The sequence below is a fragment of the Lemur catta genome, chromosome 19 (assembly GCF_020740605.2).
Source record: "Lemur catta isolate mLemCat1 chromosome 19, mLemCat1.pri, whole genome shotgun sequence".
Lineage (NCBI taxonomy): Eukaryota > Metazoa > Chordata > Mammalia > Primates > Lemuridae > Lemur > Lemur catta.
This window is the reverse complement of record NC_059146.1, coordinates 12,818,031-12,845,685: the sequence shown is the minus strand read 5'-3', so window position 1 is coordinate 12,845,685 and position 27,655 is coordinate 12,818,031. Positions and strand designations below refer to the sequence as shown.

At 37.1% G+C, this 27,655-nt stretch overlaps 1 protein-coding gene across 1 annotated transcript; it reads left to right on the top strand.

The window, feature by feature from the left end:
• Window positions 1-652: 652 nt before the first annotated feature.
• LOC123624158 (transmembrane protease serine 11G-like) lies at window positions 653-27,655 on the top strand. The gene is made up of 11 exons (XM_045531790.1): window positions 653-678; window positions 5,628-5,863; window positions 10,640-10,798; window positions 11,379-11,497; window positions 13,999-14,066; window positions 14,696-14,850; window positions 21,397-21,435; window positions 22,204-22,375; window positions 23,312-23,571; window positions 25,495-25,637; window positions 27,494-27,655. Exons 1-11 carry the CDS (start codon window positions 653-655, stop codon window positions 27,653-27,655), a joined length of 1,539 nt encoding a protein of 512 aa, XP_045387746.1.

Here is a 27,655-nt window from a genome sequence, read left to right as displayed (position 1 = left end):
ATAACCTTCTTTCTTAACAGTCTTAGTTAGCTCTAAGGAATCAGTTGTTTTTATTTCAATGACTCTTCCAATCTTTAAATTCTTAGTATCCATCACCTGCCACTCCCAGCATCCACACTTGTGCGCGCTCACACACACGCACAAACTCATTTTTGCTTCTCTGGTGATCTTTAGGTTAATGATTTAAACAAAATTTTTAACAATGTCTTAAACTCCACTAAATTCTCCTGCCCCATATCTCTTTTGTCATTCATATTGGCTAAATTCTAGGTAAAACGTAACTCTCTGAAATGGCTTACTTCTTCCCAGACCACTGGGGAATGCTACAGAAAACCTCACAAATGTGCGGGAGGTGCCTCTTCATCCAAGCCCTTAATTCTGCCCACCATTTCTACTATAACACCTTAGTCTATTTTCCATGATGACTATTTTAACTTCAGCTTCCTCGAATTTCCAGTTCTCGCCATCTGTCCTCTCATCTTTCTACTACTTCAAAGAAATAATGTGATTGATGAATTAGATGAGAATTCCTTCAACTTCCTGATATCAAACCAACAAACCTACCTGGATCTATTCACATTCTCAAGAGGATGCCTACAGTGTGTCCAAGTTCCCCAGTCTGTTAGGTTGAACCATGTGAAAATGTCAATATATGACCACTTTTGACCTACACGAAAGGTAATTTCATATGGGGATCATAATAGTTTAGAATCTACCATTATTCAAATATGCTCTGAATGCAACCCCCCTCCCAACCACAGAATACCTACTGATTACTTTACACCATTGCATATACACACAAAACTGTCCCATCCACAAGAAAATAAAAACCCTCCACAACTCCATATACCTTGATGACTCGTCTCTCTTTCCATCCACAAACTCATGAAAAAATATTGTTGATACTCACTGTCCCATTTCCTCACTTCTAATTTTTCCTCCAACTCATGGACATCTGATTTATGACCCCACTACTCTGTTCCTTTTCCTATCATGATCACCAGTGATTCCCCATTGCTTAACTCCGTGCATAATCTAAATTTTATCATATTTTATTTTTCAATGGCATTTGACACTATGAGTCAAGCCCTCCTTGAATACCCTTTTTTATTCATTGTTATAATACTATACTTATTCTTTTTATTTCTTCCAATTTTTTCCTTATTGTCTCCGGTTTTTCAAGCTTCTGCATTCTTTCTCTGTTCCTTAAATGTGAGTCCTTTTTAGAAGTCTTTTCTGGGCCCTTCTCTCTTCTTGTTCTTTCAATTGAAAAAATTCTTAAGCATCTACCATATTCCACGTACTAAAACACAAGAAGATCTGGCACAGTATCTGGCTTGTTCACTGCTATCATGTCAATGGCTAGCAGTACCTAGCATTAGTATAAACTCAGTAATCATTTTAAATAGTAAAGTAAAATTGCTAGATTAAAACGAATGCATATTTAATGTATTTTTATTTGTGTTTGCAAACTAATCTACCCTATTTCATACTTGTAATTTGCCATTTGACTTTCATTTATGAAAATTTGATAAACAAAATGTATAATATCATAAAGTTTATTTAACTAGTCAGGTTATTTAGTATTTCTCTTGATGAGCTTTGCCTGCATATGTCATTTTTGTCATCTGTCATTCATAAATATGATGGCAAAGAATAAAAATAAGCCAAGATCATAATATTTAAAATGTCCCTGTAGGAGTAAGAAATGTACAATAATTATCTTATTTTACAGACTTATAAAAGAGCAGTTTGTAGCCTGAAAATACTACGACCCATTCTGTCCACAATTAATCTTGCTTCACAAAATCATGGCACAGGCTACGTTTTTTTTCTCCATTTGTTAGACGTACGAATTTTCTAGGTATTGACTGATCTTCAGAATGAATCACACAACAAATTTCAGGCTTATACAGAGGGGTCATAATGAGGAAATAACCTAACCAGGAATCTACCTAACAGTAAGGTAAGTTCAGTGCAGTTTTATTTCTACAACAACAACAAAAATGTACTCAAATACAACCAAGACATGACTTGTAACTAGATACATGATAGAGGGTTAAAGGAAGCATGGTTTCTAGTAAGGGAAAGAGAGAGAAAACAGTAAGTGAGCAACAAATATAATACAATTTGGAATTGAGTTAGTGTTAAGCACAAGTATCATCAATGCACATTGGCAGAAGGCTTCAGGTGCTGCAGGACCCCTTATGGCCACAGGATTACCTATGCCATCCCTCCCACAACCCCAGGCGTGCTGTATGCAAAAGATACTTTCCACTTGGGAGAAGGAGAGGGAAGTAAGCATAGGACTCTGCCTTGGAACCTAGTACCTAGACCAACACAATAAAACCCACACCTGGAAGGACCCCATGGTCCCTGACCTGAATAGCCAAAGGAATCTTAAGCAAAAGGAACAAATCAGGAGGCATCACATTACCAGACTTCAAACTAAACTCTAAGGCTATAGTAACCAAAACACCATGGTATTGGCACAAATATAGAGACATAGACCAAAGGGACAGAACAGAAAACCCAGATATAAAACCATCCACATACAGCCAACTGATCTTTGACAAAGTACCCAACAATATACGCTGGGGAAAAGAAGCCTTATTCAATAAATGGTGCTAGGAAAATTGGACAGCCACAAAAAATGAAACAGGATCCATATCTCTCACCACTCACAAAAATTAATTCAAGATGGATAAAGGACTTAAATGCAAGGCATGAAACCATAAGAATTCTAGAAGAAATTGTTGGAAAAACTCTCCTACATATTGGCCTAAGCAAAGAATTTATGAAGAAGACCCCAATGTCAATCACAGCAACAACAAAAATAAATGGGACTTGATTAAATTAAAAAGATTCTGCACAGCTAAGGAAATTATCAACAAAGGAAATAGACAACCTACAGAATGGGAGAAAATATTCACAAACTATACATCTGATAAGGCCTAGTAACCAGAATATATAAAGAACTCAAGCAAATCAGCAAGGAAAAATAAACAACCCCATTAAAAAGTGGACAAAAGACATGAACAGAAACTTTTCAAAAGAAGATAGACAAATGGCCAATAAACATATGAAAAAATGCTCAATGTCACTAATTATCAGGGAAATGCAAATTAAAACCACCTTACCCCAGTCAGAATGGTTTTTATTGAAAGGTTCCAAAACAATAGATCCTGGCACAGATGCAGAGAGAAAGGAACACTTATACACTATTGGTCGGAATGAAAATTAGTACAACCACTATGGGAAACAGTATGGAGATACCGCAAAGAACTAAAAGTCAACCTGTGATTTTATTCATCAATCCCACTATTGGGTATTTACCCAAAGGAAAAGAAGCCATTTTAACAAAAAGAGACCTGCACTTGAATGTTTACCTCAGCACATTTCACAATTGCAAAGATGTGGCATCAACCCAAGTGCCCATCAATTCATGAGTGGATTAACAAAATGTGGTATATGTATGCTATGGAATACTACTCAGCCATGAAGAAGGGTGAACTAAGGCCTTTTGCAACAATTTGGGTGGAACTGGAAACCATTATCCTAAGTGAAGTATCTAAAGAATGGTAAAAAAAAAAAAAAAAAAAACACCAAATGTACTCACTATTAAATTGGAACTAACTGATGAGCACACATGTGCATAGAGGGAAGTAAATCTCAAAGGAAATCAAGTGGTGGGAGGGAGCAAGAGGAGATGAGCAAACACCTACCTAACAGTTACAGTGAACACTATCGGGGTGAGGGGCACACGTTTAACCCTGACTGGAGCATGTAACCAAAACCATTTGTACTCCATAATAGTTTGAAATAATTAAAAAAAGAAATCACAAAACCACACAACTGCATTCATGATGTCAATAATACAATGTATGACTTTGGACCAATAAATTTTAAACATTAAAATATATATATAAAAGGAGAAGATATTATATGTTCTTACCACAAAAATGTTAACTATGTGAGGTAATCTGTTAATTAGCTACCTTCAACCATCCCACAATTTATATGTACTTCAAAACATTGTATTATACACAATAAAAAATATACAGGCCAGGCATGGTGGCTCAGGCCTGTAATCCTAGCACTCTGGGAGGCCGAGGCCGGTGGATCGTTTGACCTCAGGAGTTCGGGACCAGCCTGAGCAAGAGCAAGACCCCGTCTCTACTAAAAACAGAAAGAAATTAGCTGGAAAACTAAAATATATAGAAAAAGTTAGCTGGGCATGGTGGTGCATGCCTGTAGTCCCAGCTACTCGGGAGGCTGAGGCAGGATTGCTTGAGTCCAGGAGTTTGAGGTTGCTGTGAGCTACGCTAACGCCATGGCACTCACTCTAGCCGGGGCAACAGAGTGAGACTGTCTCAAAAAAAAAAAAAAAAAAAAAAAAAAAGGACAGGAAGGAAGAGACCAAAATGCTCCGCAAGGTCAAAAGTGTCTTTTCATTCAATGTAACAGCTCCCATAGCTGCTATTCACCAAAGCTCTCAAAATGAAGAGCTGTCATTATTTTTGCTTTTTGGCACTTACTTGACTTCTCCAGCAGTTTCAAATAGTTCTTTCAATAGTTCTTTTTGACTCAAGGAAGACCTTAGTCGATTTTCTTTTCAAACTTCAAATTTTAGTTTTTAAATAAAGACTGTTTCCCAATACTTAGATATAGTGACAGCAGGACTTGTTCGTTTGAAAACATTTGCAAATAATGCATTTGTGCACATTTCAACTTTCACAATAAGCCCTGCTTTCTTGTGGATGTCAAAATTTGTTGTCAGTAATAGTAGAAAGAGTGATGATTCAGGGCAAACTATGCTTAATTGAAAACATTAGTAAGAAAACAGGAAAATGTACCGAATTTAAAAAAAAAAACAAAAAACCCTAAAGCCACATTGGCAAAAATGGATGGAAGAACTGTTTGGGCCAGTCACGTTACCTTCAATAGCCCAGGTCAATGGCATATGCATTCTTTTTGGTTCTTATCACATTTTAATTATCTCAATGCTCTGAAATTTCCTTCAAGGAATAGTTTCTCACTGAATTCCACCATAAATATTTGCATTAGTGAACAGATCTTTGAAGGACAGCACTCTCTGACCTTTATTATGCCCTTCTGAACTCTTACCTAACTGCAATATCAGTTATTTTAATCATATTTTAACTATATCAATCAGCTTTCCATTCATGAAATCTTATGTCTTTCTTATTTGTATAGTGTAGGATTACAGAAACTAGACACACAGCTTGTCAGAACACAAAACATAAAAGAAAGCACAAACCTCATTTAACCTCTTACACAACTTTTAGTGTTTCTGCCCATATCACCTATTTTACGTAAGTCTCATTGTACCTGGTGGTACAATTAGCATGATCATCATCATCTTTGCTGAGCCACTATTTTTATGAATAGTAACAGTACTACCCCCTGATATTTGCCTGACAACTTTCTTCCAGAGTTATTCTGTCGCTCTTAGGAAATGAAGTAAAACCCCAACTGGTGATTAACCTTTCTTGTTCTAATTTTCCCATACCCATTCCTTCCTAATAATTCTTTCCCCGTGGATGCTTCAGTATGTGCTCACCACATAAACCCTGCTTCTAACAGTGTGGTTTTTCCATGCTTAGATACAGTGCAGGCTCTGGTGTCCCTGCTCTCCCGAGCTTGGAAAATCCTTTATCTGCTGAAACACTCTGTGGAGATAAGTGGGGCTTTGCTAGGCTGCCCAGCTGCTCCCTAACCCACAAGAAGTTTGCGTCTAGTGCTGCCACTCAGGTTCTGAAGTCCTGGGCACCAGTCCCCAACTCTGTTTCTTTCATGAGCAACACGTCCACCATCCTCCAGCTCACTCCACTCCATCTACGTACAAACTCCTTGGTATCTTCTCAGCTATTTTTTAAAAATTAGATTTTCTTTTTAGTATGCCCTGGATAGTAATGGTAATAAAATACCCCAAACTCCTAAGTCCTTACCATGTTTCAGCTACTGTTCCAAGTGCTCTTACACATACTCATTCAGTCTTTGCAATAGTCCCTTAAAGTGGGTGCTTTGGTTTGGATATTTGTCTGCTCCAAACCTCATATTAAAATTTGATCCCCAATGTTGAAAGTAGTGCCTAATGGGAGGTGTCTGGGTCATGGGGACGGATCCAATGATCCAATAAATTAGTGCCCTCACTAGGGGTGAATTTTCACTCGATTAGTTCCCAGGAGAGCCGACTGTTAAAAAGGGCCTGGCACACCTCCTCTCTCACTACGTGATCTTCGCATACTCCAGCTCTATTTTGTGTTCCACCACGAGCAGAAGCAGCCTGAGGCCCTCACCAGAAGCCAAGCAGATGCTGATGCCATGCTTCTTGCATGGCCTGCAGAACTATGAGCCAAATAAGCCTTTTTTCTTTATAGCCTCAGGCATTCCTTTATGGCAACACAAAACAGACCGAGACAGTGTGTATTATTATCCCCATTTTACTGATGAGGAAGCTGAAGCACAGAGGTTGAATGATTGCTAAAGGTCCCTAGTGGGGGAGAAAGGGTAAGAACGCAGGTGGGATGGCTGCAGAACCCACCCTCTAAACCACGATGCTGAACAACCTCTTTTAGGGGCTTTCACATCTTGTGGCCCTTCCTGTGGTAGAAAGAAATCCATGTATCTCTCATCCCTGAATCCCTGAGGGCCAACATTTTGGTTAAATAACGCATTTGAAAATCTCCAGAAAAAAGAACACGTGCTAAGAGATCTACCTAAGGGGAAAGGACCTGAAGATGTACCTTGGTAAACAATTGTAACATTGAAAGAAAATAGCTGATGTTGAACAGAGCAAGAAGACTCCTGTCCATTCTGCTGAAGAAACACTGACCCAGGAGGCATTCTGGATAATGAGCCACTTTGCATTTAAATGAAGGTCGGGGAGGGATTAAAAAGATGACAATTTTCAAAAATGCTTTGACTCTGCCAAAGGTTTTCTGCACTGACCTGCTGAAGAGGCAGCTTTTTGTTGCTGCTCATCTTTGCACTGGCATAAATAGCTCAAGGGTGAGGTCACCTGTGTTTTCTTGTGTTTGTGTGTCAGAGGTTTCTCCAAGGCTGGATTTTCCTGCACTGCAGTGAACCTGTTTAGTAGTCTTGCTGGGATAGTCTGACCAAAGTTAAATTCTTTGAATTGGAAGCGTTAGGGATAGGGAGAAGCCAAGAAGAAAAGAGAAAGAGAGAATCATCCTCTAGTGATTTTTAAGTAAAAATTTGTAATTGCATCTTGATTCTAGGTAAATGCTTACTCTCATTTCTCCTCCTGCCATGGATGAAGCAATTCAACTCCAGCAAAACTCTCTGCTAAAAATAATTTTTGTTTTGCTAATGGTTTAGGACTGTCTACTACTCTATGACACATTCTTTTATTGAGTAGATACATATTTACCAAGTATTTATGAGGCATAAGCTTCCACCAGTATGGAACAGCCATTGAAATTAGTCAATGTTTAAATCAAGATTAGATTAATAATAAAATAAATAGGGAGAAAAAATATTTTTTTAAAAAATCAAGGAATATGTATTTAGGGCATGTCTGCAAGGAAATAAATTGAAACAATTTCTCACTCTGACATATACATCACTATAATTCAATGACAATGGTGTGTCTGATGTTAGAAGTAGATTAATTCAACAGGTAACCACATCCTTTTGAAGATGAGAATTTTGTTGCAAAACAATCTCCCTCTTTACAAATTGTTTTCTGTATCTGACTCAGAGAGGAAAATAGTGAGACAATAGGTCCAGCCTTTTTAAGCTTTAAAAAAAATTGTCATTATTTTTCAGCCATTATTTCCTCCAAAGAAGAATCATTAGCCCTTCTTTGAAATTCTCTTTAAAATTTTCTGCAATTCTGACAGCATTTGTGTATGCTATATTCCTCCTTTAAAAGGCTGTAAGTTCCTCAAAAGAAAGATCTATTGAATTGTCTTTATATTCTACTGTTTTCTATTTAGTAGTGCTCAATAAATACCTGCTGAGTTAACTAATGACTGAATGCATTGAGTTTGCCTCAACTCTCATTCATATATTCTATTTTCTCAAGTATTTAATATGTCCTAGGTTCTAATGCCTCCTTGTCTTTGCTTGTGTTGCTCTGTCTGCCTGAAGCTCACATCACTCTTGTCAATTCCTCTTCAGCCTTCAAAGCCCAATGCAAAGGACAACTTCTCTAAGGCGAAAACCATTTATATCCACTCATGTCTAATGGCATTTGGGGCATAATTTCATGATGACATGTAGCAATTGTATGATAGTAGTTACTTCATGTGTCTCTGGATTACACATCCTTTAAGATAGGAGACTATGTTTTAATCATTTTGAATCTCTAGGAGGTGTTTCCCTGGGATACAGAAGAAAGTCAGTGAATGTCAACTGAATGAGTTCATCGTTGTCCATGGTCTTCTATCAGTAATGGTGATGAATACATCATCAGCTCTTGCCGATGCCCCAGCTCTAACTCAGCTCTTCTAAAGACATGTTAGATATTTGCAGATTTCAATGCTTTTCTCTTGCCACCCAACCAAAGAGTAGTAGGCCAGAGCAACTTTAGAACCTTTGAGAAACCCAGCTGAACTCAGAATTAGTGCTACCTGAATACTTAACAGAGCCATCAGGTTGATGGTTTTGGGGAAACTGCCTCTAGGTTCTCCTTTGCCCAAATCCTAAAATACCAAGGGAATCCTCACTCCTTCTAGATCATTGATGCCCAAAAAGGTGACTGAAATGATATATTCAATTATTTACCTGGGGCTTTCTTTCCACTTTACCACTACCAGGTGCCAATCCTAGGTAAAGTAATTTCTTGCTTCTCTTTTCCACATGTAATTTTGACAGACAAGATAAGAACCAGGACCTTTACCTCTCAGAATCCTATTCCTGTCCTGTTCCCTTGTGGATTACATCTCTCTGGGCAACCAGCCTATGTGGGTGCTATCTTAGCCTGCCACAACTCTGTAACTGTTCATATTTTGTCTTTATACTGTGGGCCCTGACACTGGGATAGGGACAGAGCTCTGTCACATTTCCCTGCTTCCACGAAGGTTTCTCAGATGTGAGTCATTTGCAAACCACTTCCCATGGTTTTTGCCACATTTGCAAACCACTGGTATTATTATTGTCTTGATTTTAAGTTGAATTTTTATTTATTCAAATAAATGTGGCCTTATCCTATGCAATATCATCTATAAAAATCATAGGCTTGAAATATTATAACCCTATAAAATAGATATTTATCCTATCATACCATAGAATTCCTGGGTCCAAAGTTCTGAGCTATGACTATGTGTTTGTTCTTTCTATTAGTGATTTCTTCTTATTTTTGCTAACTATTTTTTCCATATAGTTCTTTTCCATTTTCTTCAATCTTCCAATTATAGATGCTCTTCATATGCATTATAGATTACATGAACTACAAATTGGAGCAATGGGTTTAAGTATAAAGGTGTGAAAAGAGCCCCAACAGCCTAAGTCCTATTTCTGGCTTTTCCAATATCCACCTTGAGGTTTTGGTAATCTCTGCTCCTCTCTCTCCATGTTAGAATAGGAGGTGTGACCCAGATGCTCTTGCTCTCTAAGGTTCATTGTGATTTAAAGCACATGAACTAAATATAAAGTATTCACTTATTTACAAAGAAAAAAATTCAATACATCTTATATAATGGACCACTAAGTATATAAAATAGTAGTCAACTATAATATGAGGCCGGCTTTTAAAAATCAAAATATGTGAATATCTTCTCCCATTCTGGAGAATGGCCTTTATCAAAAAGTCCCAAAACAACAAATGTTGGCATGGATGCGGAGAGATAGGAACATTCATACACTGCTGGCGGGACTGCAAACTAGTACAACCTCTGTGGAAAGTAATATGGAGATACCTCAAAGAGCTACAAATAGAACTACCATTTGATCCAGCAATCCCATTGCTGGGCATCTACCCAAAGGAACAAAAGACATTCTATAAAACAGACATCTGCACTCAAACGTTTATAGCAGCACAATTCACAACTGCAAAGATGTGGAATCAACCCAAGTGCCCATCAATACATGAGTGGATTAATAAAATGTGGTATATGTATACCATGGAGTACTACTCAGCCACAAAAAACAATGGTGATCTAGCACCTCTTGTATTGTCCTGGATGGAGCTGGAGCCCATTCTACTAAGTGCAGTATCACAAGAATGGAAAAACAAGCACCACATGTACTCACCATCAAATTGGTATTAATTGATCCACACTTAAGTGCACATATAGTAATAACATTCACCAGGTGTTAGGCAGATGGGAGGGGGGAGGAAGGGAGGGGTATATACACACCTAATGGGTACGGTGTGCACCATCTGGGGGATGGACAGGCTTGAAGTTCTGACTTGGGTGGGGCAAAGGCAATATATGTAACCTAAACATTTTTACCCCCATAATATGTTGAAATTAAATAAATAAATAAATAAATATTAAAATATGACATTAAATGTCAATTCACTTTTGCATAGTATTTTGAGAACTTTTTATGGAAAATACATTCCAATGTTATCAAATGCAGTATGAGCTAACTATAAATTCCATAAAATATATTTTCTACACCAAAAAAAAATTTACTCTTACAGTTCTACTAGTTTTTAACATACAACTCTCTCTTAAAAGGCCAGAGACACTGGGTAGAAGAAAAAGTTCATTGAAACCATGGATGATTGCCCTTATTGTCACAGCTATTGTGTTGGTTCTGGCAATAATTATTGGTCTCCTTGTTCATTTCTTGGCATACGGTAAGTATCTATCTCATTGCATTATTTTGAAAACCTGAAGACCCACTCAATTATTTCAAAACATTAATATTTTCTATTATCTTAGAATGTAGTTTTCATTTGAACAAATTTACATACATTTTGGAAAAATAACCTTTTATGTATAAAAACTACTGCTAACATTTAAAATTTCATGTAGTTTATATCTCTTGAACAATGCAACAGATTCACTTCCTATGTAATTTTGAGATTTAATAATATTTAATATGTTGAGGGTAAAAAATTATTTTAGTAGAAATTCTAACTTAGAGGTCAACTTATGAGACTATATTAAATTCTACCGTTAATTTATAGCTTAAATTTATGAATCATCACTAACAGATGATAATTGCATCAGGACACACCTGACAACCATGGTAACTGTGAGAATGCGTGATATTAAAAAAGGCTTGGAGGGAGATATTGACCACAGGTATTGAATGTTTACTTCTCAGGAGTTTGCCAATGACATGACATTTTGTTTATCATCGCCTCTACTTCTCATGTCTATACAACTCAAATGAACTAGACAGAAACCATGCATTTCTCTTCTGTCTTCCAGACCAGAAGTCTCATTATTACCAGGCCTCCTTCCAGATCCCTAGTATTCACTATGATCCTGATTTTTCAGTAGAACATTCAACATCTGGGACTGACATGAAGCAAAAAGTCAATGATGAGGTAAGTCTGAGATTCGCTGGTATCATTCCTTCCCTGGCGATACTATCGTGAAGGTTAAAGTAAGAGGTAAGTTGAGCACACTCCTGACAGCACCCATTGTAGGGTCGCCAGATAGAACACAGAATGCACAGTTAAATTTTATTAATAATTTCAGATCCTCCTAAAAATATCTTTATATAGTATTTGAAACATGCTTGTACTAAAAATATGATTCAATGTTTATTTAAAATTAAAATTTAACTGTTTTTTTTCTGCTCATTCTGGCAACTCTAACCAATATTATCTTGGGAAGCCTAGGAAAATACATTGGAAAAAGGATAATTGTGCCAGAGACTTAACAACATAAGCGCAACAGAAAAATAAATAAGTATTAGAATTATCTGGAAACATAATCATTCAGGCACAACAAGATTACTACATACAATTTATTAAGTGCCCACTGTACAGATGACCCTGATACGTTTCCCATTAGGCACATTATACCAAACATCTACTCTTGAAAATATACCGCAGAAACACACAGACCAGCTCGTCTACTGAAGACTTCCGTTGTATACACAGTCTTTACTGAGCCTAACAGGGACCAAAGGTGGCAGATCACTCTTGCCAGGTTCAGAAATGTTTTTTTAGCCATTTCACAACCCAAAGAAAAAGCTGATACAATGAGTGGGGTGGGCATATCTTTTAAAAAATACATCCTAAAGAAATTTTGATTGAGTGGGGGAAGCAGGCCAGAGTATAATATGTTTTGTTACAAGTATCAATATATTGAGTTAGAGACAGCCCAAGCTTTGGAATCAGAAGCATCTAGATTCATTTCCTAATTTTATCCTTTGTCAGTCTAAGAACTTTTGAAAAGTTACTTGATCCCTCAAAGTTTCAGCTACAAAATGGGAATAATTTTACCCATTTCCCTGAGTTATTTTAAGGATTACTAGATGTAGTGAATAGAAAGTATAACAGGTAATATCTGAATAAATGTTAGCATCTGTTTCCAGTGACAAAAACAAATGGCAAGCCATATTTGGCCTATAGGCTGTAGTTTGGAGACCCATGATTTAGAATGTGGGTTACAGTTATAGCAAACATTTTCTTAGAAGATTAAAACCAGTACCTAAAATGAATTTTATAGTTTCTTGTGGCATTCGATAATCAAGACTGTTTATGTGCTCGATTGCCATGGATAACATATGGCTCATGAAGCTGTGACTTTTCCCTGTGAATTCAAGGGAAAAAATGATGAAATTGGAAACAGAATGGGAAGAGGCAAGCAGAAAACATATAGATATGACGTATACATCTCTCTGTGTATATAGAGAGATTTTATATGCATATATAAAAATGTAAATGTAAAATCTGGAAGCACAGATGCCAAAATGTAAATAGAAGGTTATCTAGACAGTAATTTAAAAATGATTTCAATGCTTTACATTATACTTTTCTGTACTGCTTGCTTTTAAAAATTTTTTACAATATATATGCATTACTTTTGTCATATAAATGTACCTGTGTGTATACAAAACTATTTTGAGAACAAATATCTCTTCATAGTTAGTCATAAGGAAAACACATAGTCATTTGTTCTGAATAACTACTGATATCTTAATACACCTGTGCCTACCATCCTATCCAATGTTATTGCATGGCACTTCACCAAAGAAAATCTTATAAATTAAGACAGATGAATGAAGAACATTTGTTTGACTTACACCCAGCTTCACAGTCTAGCAGCTCTTCTCTTTTGATTTGTGGGACTAACTATGCAGACTCAGGGTCACTTAAGGTTTAGCATCTAATTGGTGTTTTTTTTCTGACAAGCTGGCTTGGTAAGGCAATGGTAATAAACAGGATTATAAAACCACAGATTCTGTAACAAGCTGTGGCTTTATTAAGAAATAATTTGATCTAGGATTTTATACCACAGAGAAATTATCCCATGTAAGTGGCATTTACAGTCTTACCTTACTCTAAGTAATCCTTTCATGCATTTTTTTATTTTTGAGAAGTGCCCAACAAATATACATTCTCCTCCCCTCCCCGTTTACCACTAGATCAAGACGTGGCCTCAAAAGTTTCATTAAAACCTAAAAATATGATCTTTCAGTTACATCCATGAGGACAATAACTGAGCTTGAATGATATTGAACGATGACTGGCTGATGCATGCATACGTATCAACTTTTTAAATCTCTGCAGTTACAAATCCATGTGTCTTTTACAGTGGCTACTGAAATACCTAGCTTAATTCAACTCTTTATATCTGTCATCTTTGACCAGGTGATAAGTTATTCAAATATCAACGTACAGTTTTAGGGATGATGTTTATGACTACAGGATTATGCCCAAATGAGCTTTTGGGGAATAACTGTAAACAAACATCAATATAAATGATATTTACATCACAGCAGGCTTTATATAAGCATTTTTGTGATGTATTGAAATGTTTGAAATTCATATTTAACAAAGATCTATTCTGTTGGATTTTTCTTTTCTTTTCTCAGATAGATAAGATATTTCAAAGATCCAGTTTAAATCATCATTACATCAAGTCTCATGTCATCAACTTTAGGTAATCACAACTAATTAATTTGTATGATAAACAAAGACAACTTCGCATTATTTTGTTTTTCTTAAATTATTTGCTCTGTGGACAGGATCTTAAGATCTTAGATGCACCAAGAGCAGAAATAGCTTAATACTTTACATTTAATTGTCATTCCTTCTGTATAGAGTACCTATAGTGAGTTGCTTCAGTAGTGATAAAATATATTCTACTGATTGTCCTTTTAAAGACTTTCATTTCAGATGAACATTCTTAAAATCATTAATTACTGTTCTCAATTTTTCTTACTTTAAAAATAACATGAATTTCTGAAATATAAGAATATATATATCACACACTATATAAATATAGAACTGGTGGATATAACAAGTGCTTTTGATTTATTTTTTTAGGAAAAAAAGTTCTATAACTGTCAGATACTCTCCCCTCCCTGATTATGATCAAGTTTTACAAGGAAGGAATACTTTATGTATTAACACCTGTATGATATAAGGGGAAAAAATCCATGACAATAAAATGCATAACATATTTATGTTGTATTTTCTTGAAGATATAACTAATATTTAAGTCATAAGGTATAACATAATAATTACTATGGTGATGACCTCACTCATTCTGATGATTTTGTTTTATAGGCCAAGTAATGATGGTTTGGAAACAGATGTATTGCTTAAATTTACTTCTAACAATGTGGACACAATAAAAAGGCAAGCTGATAACATTTTGCATCAGATGTTGAATTCAAATGAAACCTTCTTGAAGATAGACCCTTCATTACCTTATCTTACAGGCAAGAAATACTATTTTCTTCCCTATTACAGTTAATCATTCTAACAGTCTTCTCATCTACAGAGAAGGCGTCTTTATTTCACCATACAATGAAACCACTTTTCATTTTAAGTCTCTCATTTACTTGGTAATGAACAAATCCTCACACAATTGACATCAAAGATTATCTTCCTTTGGCTAGTGTGGAAATAATTATAAAGCAAGAATTGTATGATAATCCGAGTATCACAGTCTTTCATTTTTTTAAAAAGATCTTAGTGGAATAGTTTGAATCAATTAAGCATGCATATGATAAAACCTACACTCTGCTACTGATAAACAATAGTAATCTATAATGTCTGACTCCTCCCCATGCTATACACTCTACAGTCTGAATCCAGAATGTGGGAGTGGTGTGGACACAGGAACCACAGTATGTGGATCACAAACACGATTTGTGGAAGGAGGCCTGGCATTGTAGGTTACAGCACCACACCCGGAATAGGATTGGCCCAGAACACGGAAAGGGCAGGAGACAAACACCAGACCCTGACAGTATCAGTCTCAGGCATAAAGACACCATCTCGTTTGCAACCCAGACATAAAGAGCTGGTCGGTAGATGCGGCTGGAGACTGGACAAAGTCAAAAAATTAAGAGTGTATAATGCTTTTGCTACTCTTTGTTGTGGAGGGGCAGAGTTCTTTGCCTTTTGTTTTTCCAAATAATTTTTTAAGGTTTGATTGGTCTGCTCAACAATTGCCTGTCCAGTAGGGTTATGTGAGTGCCAGTGACATGGCGAATGTTCCAGTCCTATAAATTCGTCTGAAAGGCAATTGTGGTGTAACAGGGTCCATTATCAGTCTTTACAGTATGAGGAAGCCCTAGATTAGCAATGGAGTTTAACAAATAAATAGCATGGGAGACACACTCACCCGATAATGGAGTGGCATGGATCATTCCTAAGTATCAACAGTTAAACATGTAGACACCGAAGGTGCCCAAAGGCAGGGAAATGAGTAACATCCATTTGCCAGAGTGATTAGGAGTTAGGCTGTGAGGGTTAACCCCAGGTGATAAAGCCACACCTTGTCCAGCCTGACAAGCTGAGCAGGCACATACCATGTGACAAGCTTGTTTCTGGGTAATGGGAAACTGTTTAATAAGCGTTTGAGCATTTTTGGGAAAGGACTGATAGGACATTACAGCATTTTTAAAGGCATTAGTGGAATATAACATGGTAGGAAATGAGACGATCAACAGCATTATGTCCTTCTGTCAGAGGTCCAGGCAAAGGGGTATTAGCATGAATATGAGAAATAAAGAGAGGGTGTCACCAGATATCTAATAAGCCCTGCAGAACAAGGAATTGTAGAAATTTGATTAGGTATGTCCTTAATGATAGCAGTTTTGATATGGAGAACGGAATAGAATACATAATGGGAATCAGTGATGATGTTTAAGGGTTCTAATGGAAATGTTTTTAAAGCTAATACAAACACCCTTAATTCTGCTTGTTGAGTGGAGGGAAAACCGGAGGTGGATAAATATTTCTAATCACCATCTTTCCATGCAATTCCTGCTTTGGATGATGATCCTGAGTCATCTATGAACATTGTCCAGATAGTGGGAAGAGGTGTAGGAGAAGAGTTTTGTAAGTGGTTGTACAGGAAGTAAGGAGAGTGTGAAGAGAAGCTTGTTGGAGGGGTAATAGAAGGAAAGAACCTACATAACTTGCAAGGGCTGATTGCCAAAGTAAAGAATTATGTAAAGTTGCTTTGAAGCAGTTTTTAGGAATAGGGAGATACATAGTGTACGGATCTAATCCAAGCAATCCCTTAATAATTAAAGAAGCAAAGAGATCTAGAAGGGGAGAAAAGGTTTTGGAGGAAGTGTGAAGTAGATAGAAACAGCCATTCCAAAGGAGCCATGTGAGGTGTTAATTGGCCTATAAGAGCAGTTGGAGATAGTGAGGTGTTGAAAATAAATAAAAGAACTGGGTAGGCATTCATATAAGTGGGAACAGAAAATACAAATCTTTCCTGGTCTTGTTTCGCTAGAGGAATTGTGAAAAAAATCTTTTAAATCAATTACAATCAAAGGCTAATCTCTTGGAATTAATGATACCTGGGGAAGATCCGGTTGTAGAGGTCCCATCGGGACTATAATAACATTAAGAGCTCTTAGGTCCTGTACTAAACACCACTTATGGTTCTTTTTAGGTATGACTAATACAGGGGTGTTCCATGGGCTCAGGGAAGGTTCTCTATGTCCCGCTTTAAGTTGGTCCTGGACAAGAGATTTTAAATGTTTTAATTTATCCTGCTTTATGGGCGACTGCTCTATCCAGATGGGTGAATTACTAGGCCATTGTAAAGGTGTGGGTTGTATTGGATGCACCTGAGTAGTGGCCCCTATTGAAAAGGCCGGGTAGTTAGAAGAAGATTCCATTGTTCTAGCAAATCTCATCCCCATAAAGATTGGCCCTCTCCTAGGCAATGTTGAAAAGCAAATGGTTTACCAGGGGAGGAATAGAGATCCCCTTTGAGGGGGGAGGAGGAGGAGGTAGCTGTCCCTCCTGTTGAGCCACAGAAGGTGATAGTGGAGAGAATGGCTCAGGATTTGGGAATTTCACAGCAGGCAGGGGACGCCGGCTCCTCTGGTGGAGCAGACAGCGGAAGAGGAGGAATAGATTCTAATGGATTAGAATCTGCAGGAATATGCAAGGGAGTCAGCGCTGTTCGCAGCAGGCTCCATGTAGTCAACACGGCAAGGAGCACCGGAACCCCCTGCCTAAGATTCTTCTTAAAAACCTTCCCTGCTAGTTCCTAGAGCTCTAAATCTAACATGCCCTCATCTGGGAAGCAGGGGCAATGCTGTCTTACTGCACAAAAGAGTTGTTGTAAAGCTTCTGTTTCGACAGAACACTGGGCAGCTTTTAAGAGTTGTTGCAAAGTGCGCAGATAAATTTGCTGATCTTTTGTCAGGTGCCGCCCCATATTAGAAATCCCCTTCTGAAACTACATGCATGGGAACCTTTACCAAAGCAGCAGGCGGGACTGTCCCTTACCGGGATGATTCTTCTTATAGTCCAGACGATGAAAACGCTCACTATGCTCGTGGATTCCTGAATCACGCCCAGGTCACCACTTTTTGGGGCTACTTTTTTGCTCCTGAGCTCGGTAGTGAAGAAATGAATAATTACCAGAAACACATAGTGTTGAGAGAGAAGCGTCTCCCAAAATCTAGAGGAGAAAATGGCCTCCTCAGCTAGGTTCCTCCCCGTATTTATTTCCGGGGACACGTGCAAAGGGTCAGGGCCTTTGCTAATTTCTTTAACAACTTCTATGCAGGTCAGCTGACCTGTGCACTCAGCAAACAAGCAGCTTCAGGCAGGCGTTTTCACCTGACCCTTCATTCACCTTGCTCATGTTCTTTCCATCCATCCTTTCTTCTAGGCCCAGCCCCTACACATGGGTTATTTAGTAGTGTGTTGTTTAGTTTCCAAGTATTTGGAGATTTTCCCATTACTGTTCTGTTATCGACTCCCAGTTTGACTCTATTATTGACAGAGCACTTACTCTGTATGATTTCAATTCTTTCAAATGAGTTGAGGATTATGACCCAGATTATGCCTATCTTGAGGAATGTTCCATGGGTGCTTGAAAACAATGTATATTTTGCTATTGTGTAGTAAGTTTTATAGAAGTCAATTAGATCCTGTTGGTTGTGTTATAGTGCGGAGTGTGAGAAATGACCACCTAGAGACCGAATTGAGCCAAATTATGAGTCTTTATTAGCTGGCCAGTGACCACCCCCTGCCCTGTTAGGGTACAGGTACAGAGGATGGCCCTGAGCTGAAAAACCAGGAAGGTTTTATACTATCCTAAGTTAGAGCTACATGACTTTAGGCACGGTGGTAGAAACATTATATCATCTTCTCCACAGCTGTGGGGTCTGGGACCAGCCTCAGACCCCCGTTTCGGTTATAATTTTTAAGCGAGCAGGTTTACAGAAACAGATAGCACCAATTAAGGAACATTCTTTCAGATGTCAAGCAAGCACAACAAATTTTATGACAGGCAGCTGGAAAGTTTAAACAAACCGTTACAAGTTAATGGCTTTGATTTATCTCTGCAGGGTACTTTTTCCCAATTACAGAATAGGTCAAGGGAACGTAGGTCACCTAGCCAGTGGGCCTTTACAGTTGGTGATGTTGTTTAGTTCTGCATCCTTGCTGATTTTGTCTAGTTAATTTTACCAGTTGCTCAGAGTGGGGGATGTTGAAGGACCCAACTATGGTTGTGGATTTTTCTTTATCTCCTTTCAGTTCTCTCAGTTTTTGCGTCATGTATTTTGAAACTCTGCTGTTTGGTGTATAAGCATGTAAAATTGCTACATATTTTTGGCTAATTGATCATTTTATCATGATATAATGTGCCTCTTTGTCCCAAGTAATTTTCTTTGCTCTGAAGTTTACATGATCTGACACCAGTATAGCCACTTTTGCTCTTTTGGGATTGTTCCTATGATTTTTCTTTTTCTGTCCTGCTGCTGGCAAAATGGACTGTCAGGTCTTGGTTGTGAAGTGAGGGATTTGGGTTTTCTACTAGGTCTCTATTATGCTTCTGCTTTCTGAGTACTTGGGATGGAGAGAACAGACTTTTCTTGATATTATTTTGTCTATGCCTAATGATGGTTACAGGTTGCTGGCCTTTCTGGTCCCCAGTCCACAGTATATGTGAGATAAAAGAAAACCCAGGAAACTTACCACTTGTCCATCCTCAAATTCTGAAGACTCTATTCCGTCTTTTTCCTTCCAGCTTTTCTTTTATTGTTTCCTGATGAATAATTTTCAGGGTACTTAGTTGTATTTATAGGAGAAGAGCAGAGAAAAGTAAGTCTACACAATCTTGCTCTAGAACTGGAGCTATTCAACCTCTTTTATCCTGCAAGAGGAACATATCTATTGCATATGTTCACATATGGAATATAGCACCATCGTAGAAGTTGATCAACAGTTTCTGCATGTATAGAGATGAGTTTAGAATTAAGCTAAAATTAGCTGTGAACTAATCATAACTCCACCTCTCTCCCACTTTCCATGACCTACAGAGGGTGGGACTAAACTATAATTGACCTTATAGTGAAATGGTTGATGGACAAGCTTTTTGCCTCAAGAACTATTAAATCATGTCGTTAATAGACTTGTGAGTCTATAATATTATTGTGAGAATATAATAAGCAAATTTGTGTTTGTCACAGTACCTGCTACACAAGACTCAGTAAAATTAGTTATCATTATTGTGTATTTATTCACTCAGCAAGTATTTATTGAGAACATATTTGTGCCAGGAACTAAAGTCTCTGTCCTCACAGAACTAACATTCTAACTGGGGTAAGAAAGATGATGACCCAATAAGTTAGTAAATAAACAAGGTAATAAACAATGTGAAACTCCATGCAGAAAACAGAGAGTCTAGGCTACTTTAGATTTAGTTGTCATGGAAGTTCTCTCTGAGGAGAGGATTTTTAAGCTGAGATCTGAATAACAATGGGAACAAACCATAAAAGACCAAGGGAAAAGCATTCCTGGCAAAGGGGACAGCTAGGACAAAAACTGCAGGCAGGAAAACCTTGGCACAATCAAGAAACAGGAAGGCCAAGGTAGCCATTGAGTAATGACCAAGAGCGAGAACAGTTCAACATCGCATCAAAGATGTAAATAGGGACTATGTCATGTAGGTCTGGGTAGGAAGTTTGGGTTTATCCTAAGGACCAGGGAATCCATTAGCTAGTTGCTGTTATTATGGGCAAAAATTAATTCTAAGGGAATTACTGTAATAAATTCTCTAAGCATGGCTCCCTGCAGATGAACTCAATGCTCCTTTTTAGAGTCTTACCTAAATTACAGACTCATTAATATGCAAGCCCACCAAAACAACATAACAGCTTTCTTCTTAACAAAATATGGGTCTGGATTATTCATTATGCTAGCTGGCATAAGGAACAATCAAATAGTTTGGGGGACAGCCACAGATCATGCTTTCTCTATTTTGTTTTATGAAAAATATGACTGAGGATTTGTTATCACACTGGTGGATTTCGATTCCACAGGAAGCACCCGTGGACCAAACCTAGATGCCAGGCTTCCAGGATACTATAAATGCCTTTACCATAACACTAAGTGGAGTCCAAAGGAAATGGTGTCCTGACATATAGCAGTGAACATGTAAAACTAGTCCTAGACCTCTTCTATTTTAACTCACATTTTAATATATTGGTATAGTATTAATTAAGTAGATACAGTCCTTCTTCATAGTCTTCTCTGTGTCAATTGATTTTTGTAATCATGAATGAGGATTTTCCTAGTGTCCACCTGTAGTCAGAGAGTTTAGTTTATATCTAAGCCTCTCTTTTTTGTAGGATTTTATTCTATTGTCCTTAAATTAAAAATTTACTAACTAATGCAGTTCCTCCCAACCAGAAAAATTTATAGCATGCAGGCATAGTATTTTAACTTATCCTAGTTTCATTACTGAGCAATCAATCATCTTGGTTTTTTTCCAGCTATGAATGAAGAACAAGCAGAGCACATTCTGAACAGCTGTAAGTTCCAAGAATATCACTGAGATGTTTACAAATCAAAGAATAAAACTCAAAATACTTTTAGCCTTTCTCTATTCCCATGTTTACTATTTCCCAAAAGTATATTATATCTCTAAATGGACATGTGATTTAATTTTCCTCAAGAAAGAAAATTACTACTAATAATTGGAAATGTCTACATGGACTCTTTGAGAATTCTTGCTCTTCCTCAAATAAAGTTTCATTGATGATTTCTTTAATAATTTCCTTTTATTTCTTTGCATTTGTTTTTTTATTTGGCCTACTTTGTTAAATAGAAATTTTTTTTTAGAGTTAAATGACATACACAAACTTTAATATGGAAACTTTGACATTCAAGCTATAGTAGTGTAATATTAGACAAGTATTTTTAAAGAGCACAAATGCTATTTTTCTGCAATAAATAGTGTCGATTTAGTGCTCAAAAATGTTAAATAACACTAAGATAAACTGCTATACATAAGAACATGACCTAGAAAAGTATGAGAAACCAAATTTTAGAGTGGAATTGCTTCATATATGTCAGGGAGGTTGTTAAATAATTTTTAAAAATATAGATACTTATTTAAAATGTGAATAATCACATTTTTATCAATGTGAATAATCATTCTGTTATATGCAATGTTAATTTCAATGAATTTTTTTGATGCAAGTCACACTTACAAATGTTTCTATCTTTAACTATGTGCCAAACATACCTACATATGTTTATAACTCTCTGGAAATAACTATCTTATTCCTTTGTGACAGGTTGTGGTTTAGGAAAGGAGTTGCCATCCATGGAAAGAATTGCTGATGGTGTTATTACAAAGAAAGGTGACTGGCCATGGCAAGCCAGCCTGCAGGTGGAAGGTGTCCACATCTGTGGAGCATCTGTGATCAGTGAGGAGTGGCTCCTGACTGCCGCTCACTGTTTTGACGTGTAAGTCTACATTCTGTACCCATATGATCACCAACTTCACCTCTTTTTCTCCTGTTTACCTCCTGTAATTCTTCTCTCTTTTACATTTCCTTCATGAACATCTTACGCCTCCCAATGCTACTCATGACAGTCTAGCAGGCTTTAGAAAAAAAATGAGAATTACTGAAGAACAGAGGAAAAAATTAAGAGTATCATCAGCTCCAACTGAAAATGTACTATCTAGAAATCTCACAAGCCAACACTGCCAAAATTAAACATGCCCACCAGTTTTCCTGAGACATATTGTAGATTTTTAAAAATTCTGAAAACAGCATCCTAACCTATAAATATATCTGATTATCCTAGATATATTTAGTGTCGTGAATATCTTTGGTGCTGGGCTTTTAGTTTTTGTATGTTTTTGGAAAATTTAACATATGGGACACTTGGAAATAATAAAGATATTCAGTAACCCTAGTGGAATCATATTAAGTGGTAAAAATGTTCTGGATAAAATGCCAAATAAAAAGGAAGCATGAAAAAACAATATCTAAAATATGGCTCCAATTTTACACTTCTGTCTCTCTCTCTGTCTCTCTCTCTCCATAGCTGTACGTACATTTATATTAGTGTGCATGGATATGCGTATATATGAGTGTTTATGTGTATATATGTGTGGACATATATATATACTTTTTGTTTGTTTATATTTTCTTCCATTAATTTGCATCATTTTTATAATAAAAAATGGCAATAACACATTTCTCTTAAAAAATACAAATTCCCCTCAAGGAGAGTAATTTAAGCTACCTTGGAATGGGGGAATTGTTATTAGCTAGATGAAAGCAAAGCATTTTTAGGGGAGAAGACTCAGATAAGAATCCCATGCCCATCCAGAGTCCTGGGCAACATCAGATCAGAAATGAACCAAATGTACTCCTTTTAATCTGTGATCAGTTACAAAAACCCCAGACTATGGATGGCTAGTTTTGGAAGAACCCTAAACCCTTCACTGATGAGAAGAAAGGTGCAGTCAATTATTGTTCACAAAAACTATGCTGCCCATAAACATGAGGATGACATCGCTGTGGTGAAGCTCTCCACCCCCATCGTATTTTCCAATGAGGTGCACAGAGTCTGTCTCCCGGATGCTACTTTTGAAGTCTTGCCTAAGAGTAAAGTGTTTGTCACTGGATGGGGAGCATTAAAAGCAAATGGTGAGTATCTCAGTAACACAACAAACAAAAAATACAAGCCTATCCTTCATTTGAATGGAGACGTGAAATAAAATTCAAAATTAAAATATATAAAATAAGATAAAATGAGATAGCTCATGATAAATATGGCAAAAACAAACAAAAACAGATGTGATGAATTTCTGGAACTTTGGCTGTTACCATTACTATTACACAGTACCTATGTTTATTGCCTTTTTTATGGATTATTTTGGAGACCAGTTAGAATGTTATTTTCAATATTTAGCATATTTTTATGCCATTTTTTTTCTTTTCGATGCTGTCTTTTACATGTAGAGATTCTGCTGTGGCTGCGTGGTTCATAAATTGCATGAGTTGCAAGCACTAGTAATGATAAACTTCTGCAACGTATCATGCAGCCATACAGAAATAGCCTTAAATGAGCAATATGGATGGCTGTTCTTTACCTAGCACTTACTGAATGGGGTCCCTGTATCTACGGTGGTATTCTTGAAACTGAGGTTTTATACAGTTGACAGGTATGGCATTTTACTCCACTTAATCATACACAATAACCTGCAAACACAGACCTTGAGATCCTGATATAAGTCTCCAATTCATATGTCTATTGGTTGAACTTTTTACATATAGTTTAGTCTGCCCTCAAATTTCTGATTCTTGTTCCAGGCTCCTATTATGATGTCATAGTCTTATTTATGTGCTTGCTTGAAGTATAACTTTTATCAACTAGGAGTCTTATCACCCTCTAATATGCACCCCACGATCTGACATTGAGGCCAGGTTGATACACTGTTGTTATAATCCGAGAGTGGGGGATTTGCATTGTTCTACAGGAAGTGGTGATGACTATGAAGGGAAATTAAATCATTTGGGGTTTAAAGCCACTCCCTCATTATTTTTAACTCATAATGAACATGAGAGAAAGGCATAATTTTCTCTTTTTTACAAGTGAGTAAAATGATGCTTAGTAACTTTCCCAAGGTCACGTGGCTTGCAAACTATGCAAACAGCATTCAAACTCATATCGGCAACCTTTAAGACCAGGGACTTTAAGCACAGAATTACCCTGACTCAGGGCTCAAATAAATAGCACTGCACTCCTTCATCCTCTCAATTGTCTTTGAATCTGCTGTAAGCAAAGCATTCATCTTTATATGAAGGGTTAATAGTCTTTAAAATGGAATTTATTAAAGGGAAATGAGGAGAATATAATGGCTAAAACAATACTACATGCAACTAAATAATACCCTTTATATGATAATGAATCAATAAATGTGTCATGAATTAATAAAACATGATCTATTTCTTATCTTAATATTTGTTATTTACCCTGGTGTTTGTTATGAGTAGCAAGTTAAGCTATTATCAAAGTAAACTTGATCTTTCTTATGAAGCAATAGGATTCCATCAGTATTAAAGTTATTTCCTGGTAGTATAGCCTTGTTCTATACTGCTCTTGCTAAAAGATTCCCAGTTTTCAAAATAGCTGTGTTCTTTGTGAAGTGATGAAGTAGATTTCCAGGTAAGGTAAGGTAAGGTAAGCAGTCACAGATTCTGCCAGGTGTTGAGAAACACCCTGGGTTTATATCTAACATTATTCTCCATTTGGCCATGTGATCATGGCAAGACCCCTAACCAGGTAAGCTTCAGTTTCCTCAACTGAAAAAAAGAATATTTATATCTATCTTTGGTGGGTTTTGCAAGGATTAAATAAGATAGTAGGAGCAAACAAGCCAAACATAGTACCCAGCATGTAGAAGGCACCCAGGACATGTAACTTAATTCTGAACATTGTCATTCAGCCCAGAATCCTACACCTTCAAGACTCAGCTTTCATCACTGGTCCGTCCATAGCAAGACACAATTAACTATGAGAGCAACAATGTGGAAATTCATCTATGTATTTATTTTTTCTTTCTTTAGGTGCTTTTCCCAACACTCTGCGAGAAGTTGAAATAGAGATCATAAGTAATGATATATGTAATCAAGTTAATGTATATGGTGGTGCTGTCTCGTCAGGAATGATCTGTGCTGGATTCTTGACAGGAAAGCTAGATGCCTGTGAGGTAAGAATAGACTCAAACCCACAAAAATGGTTCTGTTAAGTAGGGATGGGCTTACAGACGATAGGCCAATGTCATTTCACATAACTCCATGAAATTAACTTGTGGGGAAGCGAGGAGGTTGTAAATGAGGGAGTGGAAGAACTGTAAGACATCCTCCTCATTTAACACCCTATTGAGCAAAACCATCTGTAAAAAAAATGGGTGCCAGCTACAAACTAGGACTCTGATTAGGGAAAAGTACTGGAAGCAGGTAGTGGAAACCAAGTTAGGAAGCCATACTTGCTTCAGGGCACAGTCATAACCAACAGTTCGGTATCTAATCCCTGCTAACTGGGAGGCACTGTGGGACAGGCTCTGCAGCTATCTCTAAGGGCAGTAAGGCATCCCTCCACCAGTGCTGCCTAAACCTTTGACTTTAAGCAGTATACATCCAGATATGATTACACTATTTAAAAACTTTACCTGTAGAATTTGAAACTGGGTCCAACGGTTTAGCAATTCTTTGAAGAATTAAGAATGGCTTTGAGAATTTGACATATATTGTGCTTTTTTTTTTTTTTTTAACATCCAAAGGTGCCACTACTGATCTGCCATTGGCTGGCTGTCATGTGATGGTAAAAAACATCCATTCGCTTATTCTCTCAGATTTTTTGTGAACTGCAGCAGTTACTGAAGGAAACATAAACATTTCAAAAATCACAATGTATTTACAGTCTAATAATAGAGCACACAAGTAACTAAAACAAACAAAGGAAAGGTCAGGATTTAGCTCCATAGTCTAGAATACAAGGTGTCTTACCACTCTCTTCCTGAGGAGGACAGGCAATGTGGGTGGTCCAAGATACAGCCGGGTAATATAACTTAAAGGAGAAACATAAACAAATCTGGATAAAAGCAGATGTTCTCTTGCCATTGGTGCATACTGTCTTGCCTCCTTTCACCACTAGCATAGTAAAATACTGAGGACCTCGATTAGGATACGAGCCTAAGGGGAAGGAGCTAAGGAGGACGTCTTTCAGTAGACCAGGTTTCCACCCTCTGTCCGCCAAACACAGAAGGGGAGAAGTATGGGAGGAAAATGGAAGGGAGGGAATCTAAAGGCACAAGGCTCTAGAACCCCATGCCTGCTTTAAACAGGATTATTTCTTTTATTTAAAAATTCTGTAATGGGCTTCCACATAATACATTTTTTAATGAATAACTCCATTGCTAAAAGATAAATTTAAAATCATTTATCTAACCTTGGATTAAAGTTAACAGGGAAGTCCTCATGTTTCACATACCTTAAACCAGTTCACTAGGTCGAGGGATTCTGCCTCAATTTGGGAGGAAAACCCTTTCAGTAATAAATAGTGCATGTTTGCTTCGAGTGTCTTTGCATGTCTTCCTCCTCTTGAACCTACCAACTGCATAGCATTACAATGTCCAGGACACCTTCCTATCAATCAGTGTGAGTGGAACAAGGTGAGATTCAAATTCACAGCAAGAGAGTATTTCTAGCTAACAGAGGCTTCAAGGAGGAGGTGACATTTCAGTTGGGTCTGGAGGTCATCATTTGTGTAAGAATTGGCTGCCTAGACTTAGGTTCAGTTTGTGGTCCCTGTTTAGATAGAGTAAAACTAAAAATTTTATAAGGATAAAACTGAAACCTTATCTTTACTTACATTATATTGTAGCTGAAATCATTCACAAGGACTAAGTAATAAAGTCAATTATCATATTAATACTAATGGTAAGTAAAATGGAATTCATTTTACTTGTTTCAATTCAAAGTATTAATCAGACATTCAGATGCCGATTAACTCATTTCTGACTCCTGTTTATCAAATTGACCATATTTTTTTCTTCTTCTCCAGGGTGACTCTGGAGGACCTCTGGTTATTGCACAAGACAGAAACATCTGGTATCTTATTGGAATAGTAAGCTGGGGAATAGACTGTGGAAAAGAAAACAAGCCTGGACTTTATACGAAAGTGACTCATTATCGGGACTGGATTAAATCTGAAACTAACATCTAA